Source organism: Gadus macrocephalus, chromosome 12 (assembly GCF_031168955.1).
Source record: "Gadus macrocephalus chromosome 12, ASM3116895v1".
NCBI lineage: Eukaryota > Metazoa > Chordata > Actinopteri > Gadiformes > Gadidae > Gadus > Gadus macrocephalus.
The window spans coordinates 1,948,635-1,961,809 of record NC_082393.1 but is presented as its reverse complement, the minus strand read 5'-3'; the positions used below and the strand labels follow the sequence as shown (position 1 = coordinate 1,961,809).

The window sequence follows — 13,175 nt, the reverse complement described above, 5'->3', positions numbered from 1 at the left end:
GCTGATGGACAAGCACAGAGGACACGCCGTACCTTGAAACGGTTGGATGAGTTCTCAGAGCTTAACCTCCTCCCAATCTCCTCTTCCTCCTCCACCACCACCACCAACATCTCCTCCTCCACCACCACCAACCCAACTCCCCCCCCAATGCTGGGAAGCAGAAGTGTCGTGTCCGCTTGTTTCATTTGATTCTCTCAGGTGTGAATAGGTTTCCTATTAAAGTAGTGTTTCTCTAAAGCTTTTTGTGCAACTTCTACTGTGGTGACAAACACTCACCAGTTATCCGTCCTGCCAGGTAGATCAACGGACTGAAGCTGAGGAGTGCAAAGGAGGTTAACCGTTGATTCAAAGGGTTTGCCAATCAAATAATTCAACAGGATGATGACGTTAAAGGACTGACATGTTTATTATTATGGTTGGCAGCCAAGTTTAAGGCAAAGATGTTGCATGGACATTTACAGCCAACAGTGCAGGGGGAGTCCAAGGAAGACTTTGTAGCTGGGGCTAGATATGCACTGTGTACTGTTAATACACTAATTTAGACACATCTACTGAAATAATAGTAATTTAATGATGTAGGTTGACAGGGACAAAGATAGCCATCCTTCAGAAGAGACAAATAACAAAACCTCACATAACAAGGGTTTACATTCCCTTTTTGCAACGTGGAGAGCCAACTGGAAATGACCTCATAACGATTTAAACAATGCAAAACAAATGAACAAAGTGACTGATATGGACACAGTACATGTGAACACCACAGAGAAGTCGAACAGTGGGAGTTTATTTATTGAACAGTAACTTTGTGTTCCTTCATGGAAGCGGAGGACGGACAGGAGGTTGAAAGGGAGAGAGAGGATATGACACATGACGCCGGAATGAAGAGAGTTGGTTTACCATCTCCCAAGATGAAAGAAATGGCGGGTGGTTTCTCAACATCGGCCTCCTCCCATCAGCTCGCCGACTCAACAACTCTTACTTCAAACCCACCACCCCACCTGTAGGTGAAATCGCCTGTAGTGATTTCAATCTTGACTCCAAAGCAGTGTACATAACGGCACGCTCAATGAATCAATCTAAATAACGGCAAAGCCACTTAGCTCTTCTTCTTTATATAAATACATTTCAGTCACAGCCACTAAAGACAGGAGAGGCTCGACAAACCTAAGCGATAGTAAACTTCTGTCGATGACGAGTGACCACTACGACACCAAACTGCACGGAAACAAAAGCGAAAGAAAAGCGAACAGAAGGTGAGTCAGGAAGGGACGTTCTGCGGGGCTACTCATAAGCCAATGTGTCCACGAGCAAGGCAGTAGCCTAGTTTGTTCTGGTTGCCGACCATGGCCATGAGGCCCACGTAGGCCTCGATGAGGAGGGGCTGGCTGAGGAGCAGGACCCCGTTGGCCTTGCCAGGAACCGGCCTCTCCAAGAGGGCCTTCTCCGCCCCCGCCTTCAGCTGCACACGGAAGTCCTGGACCTGTTCAGGGACCAGGCGGAAGTACCACATGTTGATGCTGATACTCTGAGGACATGTTATCTGTACTATGTGTTGATACTGATACTTTGAGGGCATTATAGCAGTACTACTTGTTGATACTCATACTTTGAGGACATTTTACTGTACTAGTACTGCTTGTGGTTGGTATGATTAGACTTAGACTTTGCAATGAAAACATCCCAAAATTGTACATTTTTGTGGAAATCCAAATGGGTGAAAGCAGGCAGGTAGCCAGGCAGACCATAGTGACTGACAGCCGGGCAGAAAGACTGACCGGTAGTCAGGTACTGGACAGACTGACTGACAGATCTGAGGAATTCCTGTAGGTTAACTCTTTTGCACCAACTGTAAGTTCACACCAAAAGCTGTAAAGCGTTTTGAGCGGTAAACGCCCATTCACTTTCTATTAGACATGAGCGATAAAGCGATAGGAGCGATAAAACGCTTGAGCGACAGCTTTAAAGCTGTAAATGAGAGTTGAAAACTCTACGCAAATGAGCCAGTAGTGTTTCGGCTGTAAATGACCGCCAGCCAATCGGAATGCAGATGTCTCTCGCCGGCGTGGGTCCCAGTAAACACACGCGCCAGAGCGATATCAGCTGTCAATATTTTTGACGGCGCTTTGCGTTTTGAGCTATTCTGCGTCTTTTACAGCTTTTGGTGTGAGCGTACAGTACGACCGTGTGCGTGCCTGTGTGCGTTTAAACGGGGGGGGGCCCTTTGCAAGGCACACTTCTCGTCCTGGGGCCGGAGGTCCATGACACCGATTGTGTCACATTCCCAGGCATGTGGTTCTGCTCGGCTGCACACCCACTCTGTCATTAGGCCATCGGACACGCTACGCATCGCCGACCCACCAGGAATTTGTGTCACATTGCAGGGGGTTTCACAAGCGCTCTGATTTAAGGGCTTCTCGCATGCGTGTGAAACACGGGGCGCCACCGTTTGCAGACGATATGATGATTAGCGGGGTGATATTATTTAATTCATACAAAGCTCGAACACACCCTCAAGCTTATCGAAAAAAAGTGTTGCCTGTGTGCTTTCTTTCCATCGTGAATCATTTTTTCCATAGCAGGCCAAGATAGGCTTGCTAAAACTGAAGACTGTCCAGAGGGAATGTGTATTTTGAATATTCAACACACATTTCAAGACTCTTGTTCGGTTAGAAAATGCTTCAATAAATGAATTAAACTAATTTCAGAACAAAATAACTTTAATTCATGATTATTAGATTAAAGTGCTTCAAATCTGTATCCTCCTTATGAATCAGCCTACAGCACATGGGAACTTATTGTTAAATGTTCTGCACCGATTGCACCCGAACCAACCCAGGAAGCATGATTCAGTTCTAAAATGTATCAGCTTTATTCGAAGTGTAAAATAGTGTAGCGAAGGAGAGTTTGCAGATGAGGGGGAATATGATAAATGGCTGTCTCTGTGTACATTTTCAGCTTTCTTTGATAAAATCATTTTTGGAGACATTTGATTTAGAGGTTGATTCCCTGTTTGATAACTGAAAGTGGGCTATCCCTATTTTGGAGATTTCTTTTGGAAAACAGATCTTGGGTCGTATGTGGACAGTCCCACTCAGTTCCATTGTTTTTGTTATTGACGTGGGAATCAAATTGCAACAAAACAATGTTATTCAATGGAAAAGGACCTTAAGGGTTATACAAATAATAAAAATAGCTGGACATAAATCATGTCAGGGTTCCTCCAAAACAGCCTCATCCTGCTGCCATCAGCATTGTGCCAAACGCCGTTATCTTGGCTCAACAGTCCATCACAGTCAACACAACCAATTGATAGAAAAACGATCTCATCATCTATTAGCAGGTGAGAGGACACTCGCCTCCCAGAATCGAAGCCCAGAATCGAGCACTGGGAAGCTCATTAAACTGACGGAGGCCAGCGGAGGCCTTCGGACCGCCGCCTGGCGCCAGGGGGGACGCGTCAGCGTGGGTGCGGGACTTACGTCGCAGAGGGTGGAGAACTTGTCGTTGGTGGCCCTCACGGGGTGGTCGGTGAAGGTCATGTAGGGGTAGTCGACGGTGAAGGGGTTCCACCGCGAGGCGAAGGACGGCTCCCGCAGGCGGTCCCAGAACACGCGCACGCCGTCGCCCTCTCTCCTGGAAACACCCGCCGCCGGGTTAGCTACACCCGTCTCAGTCACTGGATTGTTCGTTTCTTTGAGTAGAACCGTAAATAATGTGACTATTTTTAGCTTATGAAATAGCCGTTGTGACCAGAAGCGCCAACTGTACCCCAACAACACCTGGGGCTCTCCCAAATGCCTCAGCCGTCACAATGAATGAAAAAAAAAAAAAAGAATCAGACGCGCGCGCACACACACACACACACACACACACACACACACACACACACACACACACACACACACACACACACACACACACACACACACACACACACACACACACACACACACACACACACACATCTACATTTCAGAGCAGATAGGTTTAATGAGCATGCCCAGGGGACATATCTTTCCACGGCTAGGCAGACCTCAGAAGAACACACTCCCTAAACCCATGAGCTCCGGAGGTTGAAGTAATGCTGGCTCGGGTTGCTGAGCCAACATTTACCTTTTTTACAATGACACCTTAAGATCATACAGGGCGTCGCAAGATCCTTATAACAATGATAATACAGGGCCCCACAAACCCGTTTTCACAGGAACAAATTCAAACTAAAAGGTCGCCACCCAATGGGTGCCTGAGAGGTCGTGCCTCGGGCCCAAAACAGAAGTCTACCTTTCAATCTTAAAGAATTGATATATTATATATGGTTACGCCCTTTGTAGAATCTAATTTAGTCACCTCTCAATTAGAGCGAGAAGTGATGGATCTACATCTGAAAGCAAATACTGAACGTGAAAAGAAAGCGTAACTAATATAACACATCTTGTTGAATGCGTAACTTATTCATCTAGAATAACAAGAGAAACGTGTTACCACCTTGATGGTATCTTGGTAATACGTCGGCGTGCTCCCTACAGTATGAAGTGGTGAGGGCTTCACCCTTACATGACAGATTGCTACTGGTTTACGGTCCAACTGCCTGCCTGTTTTTCCGCAGAATAACCACACAATTAAAATAACTGCTTGTTTGGTTTGGCTCCATGAATTCACAAGAACTGACTGGAATGATAACCCATGTGATGCAGACAATAAAAATGACAGATTTCTCAATCCTTTTCCAACCTTCCTTCTCTTCCACCTCCTCCTCCTCCTCCTCCTCCTCCCCCACGTCCTTCTCTCCGCCCCAGACCTTGAGCAACAGCACATCCTACCCAGCAGAATCGAATGCCCAGGGGGGAGGAGAGGCTTGGCGTCCTTGCTGGTCGGGGTTGGAGGGGTGTCCAATAACAACAACTATCCCATCCTGCCCTGTTTACATAAGGCTCCTGATGAACTTCATACGCTGGGTGATAAGAGAGAGGCTGGGATATATGAGAGAGAAAGGGAGAGGAGAGAGGGGGAGAGGAGAGAGGGGGAGAGGGATGGTGACGGGGGGTGGGGGGGGGGGGGGGACTTCCGTGTGGGCACAAAAGCCAAAGCCCAGCCTCAAAAGAGTGATTATGTTCCCCCAAAAGGAGTACACAATATGGGGCGGGGGTGCTGGAGGAGGTTGTGGCGGTGGAGGAGAAGATTGATTTGTATGCATTTCCTTTTGTCGGAGAGCAGCGCCAGCACGGTATAAATGGGGATATTAAAAAAAAAGGAAAGCTGGAGAGAATTCCTCAGGTAAGCCGGGAGTGGGAGCGGACCAGCCCGGACAGGCAGCGAGGGCAGGCCGGGTGAGGCCGCCAGGGGCCCCAGAAGCCTCCGTGGTGGTGGAGGTGGAGGTGGTGGAGGTGGAGGTGGTGGAGGTGGGGGTGGTGGAGGTGGTGGAGGTGGTGGAGGTGGTGGTGGTGGAGGTGGTGGAGGTGGGGGTGGTGGAGGTGGTGGAGGTGGAGGTGGTGGAGGTGGAGGTGGAGGTGGAGGTGGTGGAGGTGGTGTGTCAATGCTAGTGCTGAGGGGTTTGGACTTTCACTAGCTGCCTGCCTCCGTCTCTCTCCCTCTCCTTCTCTCTCCCTCTCTCTGTCTGTCTCTCTCTCCCTCTCCTCTCTCCCTCTCCCTCTCACTCTCCCTCTCCCTCTCCTTTTCTCTCGCTCTCCCTCTCCGTCTCTCTCTCCGTCTATCTCCCTCTCCTTTTCTCTCTCTCCCTCTCTCTCCGTCTCTCTCTCTCCGTCTCTCTCTCACCTCCTCATCAGCAACAGCAGTAAGTGAAGTGACCGAAGTAGAACCTCCATTTTGTCTTTTAACGATCCAACACTAACGTGTTTAAAGCGCCTGTAGACAACCTACCTAAGTACCTGAAAAATAAGTACCTCATACCTTAAAACTAGTAGAGAAATAACTCTCCTCTCCCCCCCTCCCAAAAAAAAACAAAGCGTAGAATGGGGCTTAACTCTAGCATAATACAACTGCCTTCACCTGGCCAGCGGAGTTAATCTCAAACTATTAGCTCGGACAGTGTTCCTTTTCACAATAAAAGCACACATGCGTTCCCGAATGGCGATGTGTGTTTTGCAAAGCTTTACGGCAAGCGCCGGAACATTCCTCCGAGGGTTCTGCTTTCAGGGGACCGGCACTCATAAGTCAACATGCTGGGTAAATATGGGGGCACGGCTTCGGGTTGTCATGGCGAGTGGCCCACATTGTCTCCAGGACAACCATACACCGAGTCCTCACGTTGCACCACAACACAAGAGAAGCGCACACACACGCGCACACACACATTCCGTCAACACAGCAATCGGCGTGCCACTCAACACCCTCGGCTTACGTCCAACAGGGTTACCATGGTAACCGCAATGGGCGACGTCGAAGGGAAGATTTGTAAAGTAAAACTTGAGTGGTGTACATTTATTCTGAAATAACGTGTGAGATTGATGGAAATAGCTTGCGGTCAAATAAACTGTTGCCATCGTTTGTAAACAAGGCGACTTTTCGTACAAATAATAACATAATTAGCATGGTTCCTCATGGCCCAATGATTGTTTGTCACAGACTTGAATTGAAGTAATTATAACCTGTGATTTTACTTTGATGTCTGGAGCAACTAAAAACAAATCCTCAAACCGTAAAACCTTTTGAAAGCCACATCTTTCTTTGTGTCCATTATGTGAACCAATATTTCCCACGACAACGTTACACAAACAACCTCAGAGAGATGGTCAGATAGGATGAATAGATTCCCATTCAAACTTAAAGTCATAAATTAAAGTAATGCATTAAAAATACACATTAAATCTATCCAACTTCTATCCTTTATGTCAGACTGAGTAGTGATAATTATCCCCGACTAGCTACCGTTGGGGTTACAACGCCACCTGCTGGTCTTATGCATGTATTGCATCTACTGGTGCTCATCTAGAATACCAGACATGTTTAAGTTTATCTGCATTTGAGCAGTCTGAAAAGGTTCACAAGCTGATCCTAGATAACACATTCAACCTAATCCCTCAAAATGCGAAGGACACCCCCCTAGGTACCCATAACGTCCGTACAATAGCAGGCATTAGTAGTGGATAATGCTAGCCTTTGACTTGTATAGTGAAAGCTAAGAAGTCAAACAAAGTTTGAGATAAAAAAAAATATGAGTAGAAATTCTAAGTAAACAAAAGATTTTTAAGTGCCAAAGATAACAAAGCAGAAATCTCCTACATCACCAATTAGATATAAAATACATAATATTCCATAATGTTTTTTTTGAACTTCAAACCCCATCCGTCATATAGACAGTTTTACACAGCATTCAGCAAAGAACTGCTAATGGAGTCACTCCTTTAAATCTCCAACACCTTTCTACAAATAAAGTCCATCTATCTATCAGGAACAGAGATTCAAATATATCAGGAATTGTAAGCTTTATTAAATTTCAATTTAGAGATTAAAATATACAATAATAATAAAACAACAATTGTAATCTCCAGCTGAAAGACCTGAGAAAACATCTTGTCCCCAGGAGGCTGTTAATGAAAAACAGTTGGTATGACAACACACTCCACCACCTGAGGCGAATAACAGACGCAACTTAAGGGAATAGAGGCTATAATACAGATGGACGGTTTTGTTGTGAGTGCAAACTCCACCTTTGACCAAACAAGTAATGAATCCACTCCCCCCCCCCCAACACGGTATTCAGGTGCCTGAGGTTTTATCCAGCAAGGTGTTTTTGTATCAAACAAAAACTTGTTTCCGGTGCAAATCATTTTCAGTTCTCCTTTCTCTAGAATTGTGATTCATACGTTACATGTCTGGGCATACACACACTTGTGGTCCAACCACCCCCCCAAATACAAGTTCCCTCAGCCGTCCATGCATAGATTACTGGCGCTAGAGAAGGTCCAGTGCCTAATACATGAAACCAAAGGCAAAGCTACATCTAATTCAGAAGGTATAAAAACAAGCTAAGGAGGAGAGTGTCATTCTTGTTTTGCGCCACCAGAGGTCAATGTCTAATGGTGGAACAGGAAGCTGAGCTGAGACTGCTGCACTAGGAATATGTAAACATTGCCACATCTGACTTTAACTTGAGAAGACTGCTTCCAACTACAAAAGCTGTTTATTAGCCACATGATATCATTCACCACCTGTATTGTTATTCTGTTACATAAGAGTCTGCGTGGCAGTGAAATTAGGAGTGGAAACATTGCCTGAACAGAGGGAGCCAGGAAATGTAGATCTGTTGCGCAAAGTGTGTCAACTTTATCCAATTTTACTGTTCCAAATGCCTGAACAGCCAGTCAATTAGATGCTGAATCTTCTGCTTTACTGTAGCTTCTGGAATTGAAATATTTTGTAAGAGCCGGTGAACCCACTGTTTCAGATGGAATTCAAACACTCTGATGTTTCATAGTGTTTGTTTTGGGTGGAGTTTCAGGAAGAAGGGGGCGTGTTATCCCCATGGTTACAACCCACCACGCCCACTTAGTGCTACTTTCTGAGTAACATACTGTCCTTGTGTATGAGCTTCACAATGAGCGATGTTTTCTATGAAATGCACCACACACCGTAGCGTTACACTATAGGTGTCTGGGAAGCCTCACTCAGACGTTAAACACATCTCTGCTCATACAGAGCTTCCAAGCATGTCCTGAAGAAGATGTCTGACCTCAGCTCTGCATTGTGTGTTTCCTTGGCAACATCACTCATTTAGTTCCAATTACAGTTGAGAAGCCTGTTATGAAGTTCCTCCTTCATTTTCTTTACAACCTTTTTATACAATTTCCTTAAACATCAATCATTGTCTTTCATTGGCGTGCCATATTGCCCGTACACAGGAAAAACAGGGTCCTGGTTTCAACAGTGCTTCTCTGTATGAATAAGGCTGCATATTATCTATTACTTCCTCTCTACCATGTAAATAAGGGCTGACAGAAGGGGTACACGCCCTCTATTCTCCAGGTAGACCCAAAACAGGAAGTGTTTAGCAACCCGAACGGAACGGTCCCCACCACAGATAGTGTTCCCTCCACAATACCTCCACAATACCTAGGTGTTTGAAGGTTTCCTGTGTTTGAATGTTTACTGTGTTCTGGGTGGAGAGGGTTTGCTGCCAGGTGCACTATAAGGAGTGACTGAACATTAGAGCTTAGCTATGCAAACATAGAGCTCCTGTACACACACACACACACACACACACACACACACACACACACACACACACACACACACACACACACACACACACACACACACACACACACACACACACACACACACACACACACACACACACACACTCGTGGTTTCCAGTGGCACAGATGGACAGATTCCTTGCGATAACCATTACAGAGTTTAAGTGCCATGAGAGCGCCATGGATAATCATTAACATGGATTAAGAGTTACGTGAGCCATTCAACTAAATGTTAGTCATTAGCAGGATGTGCATGCAAGAATGTAAACAAAAGGATGAAAAGGTGTTATGACTAAGAATCCGAAGTGAATAAACTTGATCACAATATTTTGAATACATAATTCAATTCAAGTGTTGCATTAAAATAAAACTTATGCAAATTAAACCAAACCCCTATCAAGGCGTTAAATTTGACATTGGGGAACTTACAACTTTATAAGAGTATGAATACTTCAAGGGGGGGACGCTGTAACATTATTCATAACATTTCAACAACTATAACATTATTCATACTATTAATATTATTGCATAACACTGATATGTTAGAATATTATTTGAATATATAATAGTTAGCTGTGCTTGGGGAACTCACGTGAGGAGGGAGTGCTTGGGGAAGCTGAAGTCTCCGTGGCAGATCCGGTCTATGTAGTTCAGAGGGATCCGGTGGATCCTCTCACAGTTCAGCATCACAAAGTCGTACTTGCAGACCAGTAGGGTTCTGTCTGTCAGGACCACCACACGCTCCCGTTCGTTGTTCCAGTGGTCTACCCTGAGCAAACACACACACACACACACACACACACACACACACACACACACACACACACACACACACACACACACACACACACACACACACACACACACACACACACACACACACACACACACACACACACACACACACACACCATCAGAAGACCAGAACGTCACAGGAGCAAACCAGCTCAACTATTTTGCATATAAATAGGTTACAATAAGTTATACAAGATATTTGAAGTAATAATTGATAGAGTCATGAAGGGAGCATAGAGTAACTCTTGAAATGGGGAACAAAGTTTGAATGGGATGGCTGTTTGTTGGCCGGTATAAAGAGTGAAGTGCACTACTGGACACTCAGTAGCAGCACCATAAACAACAAAAGACTGAAACCTAGTTTTAACTTTGAGGTAAAATATCAATCAAGTTTGCCTTCCTCAGACCGTCTTGTGTTTTTAACCCAGACTTGATTCCAAAACTTCTGAATAAACACAGCCCTATTTCCAACTGCTTGGCCCACGACAACGGTAGGGTACCGATTCCCAGTTTGTTGACATGCAACAGGTTAGTCTGACGAACAGGCAGCCGCCGGGTCAAACCAATGATACTCCCCGGGCCTCGCCACCATCACTGACCTCTCCAGCTGGGACTCAGAGCCCACTAGCATCGCCACAGGTCTCTCCCTCAGGGATGTCTGGTGACCATAATGACGTGAAGATGAAGACTCCCATACATGTGAACCTCCTACACCGGTCCTCATGAATTAAGTGGAGAACGTTGCAGTACAGACATCCTGGTCACGTTGCCCTGCTTTTACATCCCCGGACGAGAGGGACCGGTAACCCATGGCAACCGCAGCCTCCGCGCGCTGGACTGGTCGAACTCCCGACCTACGGGGTTTCTTAATCGACCCCGGACAAGTAGAAGCCAGATTTTCGTTTGGTGAACTGGTGGGAGGACGCGGTCTGACACTCACTCTGCCATGAGCCACAGGCCCTGGACGGCGCCATCTTGTTCTTTGTCCACCAGGGCTGTGATGTCCTCGATGGCCTGGGTCAGGGTGCCGGGCTGCAGCGCAGCCAACAGGAAACAGAACCGATTAGAGGGCTTTTCACAATAAAACCTCCTCCAGCGGACACTAAAATACACACCTCTGCAGTTCATTTAAAAAAATGGGATTCTTGCCCATCTGATTTTGACTCGTCAAACAATACAGAGTTTAATTTGATAAAAGTAAGATCAAATAAAAGTGAATGATGTGTTTTTAACTATTCATTTCATATCGACACTTTATTCTTCATAACAACACATTGATGTTCTCACCCTCAACACAAAGAACCTCTTCATCTTGAACTGGTCCAGGGCGGACACCCAGCGATTCCCAGCAGCCTGGGCCTGGAGCGGCTGGCCAGATACGGGGGTGCTGTTGGGAGGAGCTTCCTCGTCCTCCGGGCTCCCCATGGAGGGCGAGCCGGGCTGGTAACCTTCATCAACCGAAGGGGATTCAGGCGAGATCGGGTCTCCCAGGTGAAGGCTGGAGACTCCTTCCTCCTTATTGGATCCCAGATCCACGGTGGAGACTCCTTCCTCCTTGACGTCTCCCAGTTGAAGGCTGGAGACCCCTTCCTTCTCATTGGATCCCAGTTCTAAGGTGGAGACCAATTCCTCCTTGTCGTCTCCCAGGTCCACGTTGGAGACCCCCTCATCCTCGACGTTCATCATGGCTCTCGTTAGGCTGCGCAACAGGTTTGGTTGGGGAGAGGAATTCGCGGGTTTAACATACTTTTCACCTCAGTCTCTTATGCTGCTTTGCTAACATTTAGAAAATAAAATGTAAAGTGGGTTTATCAAAATCCTAAAAACACCCTTCCCACGGTTATTGCACTAAATGTTACATTCTGACCAAAAAGTAAAATCACTGTTGAAGAAACGCGGAAGGGTAGACGTTAAAATACCCTCCGTCATTGGAACAGCTAACCCAGCTATGACCCGAATAAAGCCCGTTTATTGTCATGTTGTCTCTGAGGCTTACCTTTCTAAGCAGTATTATTGATCTTCCGCAGACTAAACGCACTACCGAGACGCAGAGAACAGGTGCTCTCTTCCGGGTTCCTGACAGCGGTTGACGGGGCGGGGACGGCCTGTTGCTCACTTTCGTTTCTCCAAGGATCTGTTTTCTCCTGCTTTCATCACTTTCTGCACACAGCTCACGTGATTCCGGATGACCAGACTGTATCAGGATGTTGAACGCAATCGAGTGGCCGACTGCCTCCGCCCAGTGACAGTTCATGTGTTTCTGGGTCAATGTCTAACATTACATTACACTTGGATTTATTTGCTATCGTAGGCCAACATTTATTTCCTCAGCTATTTCTTGAGCCACTTTATAGTGAAGCCCTACTATTTTTTTGTGAAGCCCCAAGATCTATATTTGCAGGTTTTATATTGTTTTTACTTGAATGTATAGTTTGTCTGACTAGCTGGCTGTGTCTAGATCTGTAAACGGTTATCTTTCTGTTAACAGAAACTATTTCCCCCCCTGGAAGAGCAGGTTACCCCAAAAGTACCTACTGATATGGTCCTTTCTGGTCAGGTAGGGAATAGTGTTGAATTCAGTCTTCGATTTTACTTAATTTCATTCGATGTTAATGTTCGAATAAAAAACCCTAACCATTTTATTGTAAAAACACTTGGGTTTTATTATATTCACTTTTCGTTCTGAGATTTGCTGCTATTAGCCTACACCTCAAATTTGATCTGATATCAAATGCCAACATCGAATAAAATGAAATACTACCTTGAATGTCACAATGGTCTTACGTTTAAAATATTAGGCGTATGGTCGGTCTCATCAATAAAACAAGGTACGGTTATCGGTTGTATTTTAAGCATTTCTCCAGCGCTATAAACCACACTTTGTTCTACAAGCTTAAATTCCCGGTTAAATAAACAATGGTGAAAACAAATGCGCACACATACACAAACAGACACACACAAACGTTCGTCAAAGGCGGTATTTTCCGGGATTATTTGTAAGATTAGGTTCCTCCTAAAATTCCAAATCAGTCCATCAGCGCTCGAACAAAGTGAAACGTCGACGCAGATTCCCCGTCTAACTCCGGAAAATGAAGACGGAAATAACGCCTTTGCACGTCTCCCACCGTTACTCTAATTCCTCCTGACAGCGTGTAGTGTTCTCGA

The 13,175-nt window shown here is 45.7% G+C and overlaps 1 protein-coding gene across 1 annotated transcript; it reads right to left on the bottom strand.

Moving 5' to 3' along the window:
* Nucleotides 1-382: 382 nt before the first annotated feature.
* On the bottom strand, nucleotides 383-12,220 carry tprg1 (tumor protein p63 regulated 1). The gene is made up of 6 exons (XM_060066645.1): nucleotides 12,007-12,220; nucleotides 11,298-11,709; nucleotides 10,951-11,042; nucleotides 9,808-9,984; nucleotides 3,480-3,633; nucleotides 383-1,480 (listed from the first exon to the last, which is right to left on the bottom strand). Exons 2-6 carry the CDS (start codon nucleotides 11,694-11,696, stop codon nucleotides 1,286-1,288), a joined length of 1,017 nt encoding a protein of 338 aa, XP_059922628.1. The 5' UTR covers nucleotides 11,697-11,709; nucleotides 12,007-12,220; the 3' UTR covers nucleotides 383-1,285.
* Between the last annotated feature and the right edge of the window lie 955 nt (nucleotides 12,221-13,175).

What these genes read in the sequence shown, in the direction of transcription:
- tprg1 (XM_060066645.1), bottom strand. Translation starts at nt 11,696, where the DNA reads ATGATGAACGTCGAGGATGAGGGGGTCTCCAACGTGGACCTGGGAGAC. An exon ending in GGCCTGTGGCTCATGGCAGA is followed by an intron (nt 9,985 to 10,950) that starts GTGAGTGTCAGA and finishes GTGTTTGCTCAG; the next exon opens with GGTAGACCACTGGAACAACG. An exon ending in AGTTCTCCACCCTCTGCGAC is followed by an intron (nt 1,481 to 3,479) that starts GTAAGTCCCGCA and finishes GTCCCTGAACAG; the next exon opens with GTCCAGGACTTCCGTGTGCA.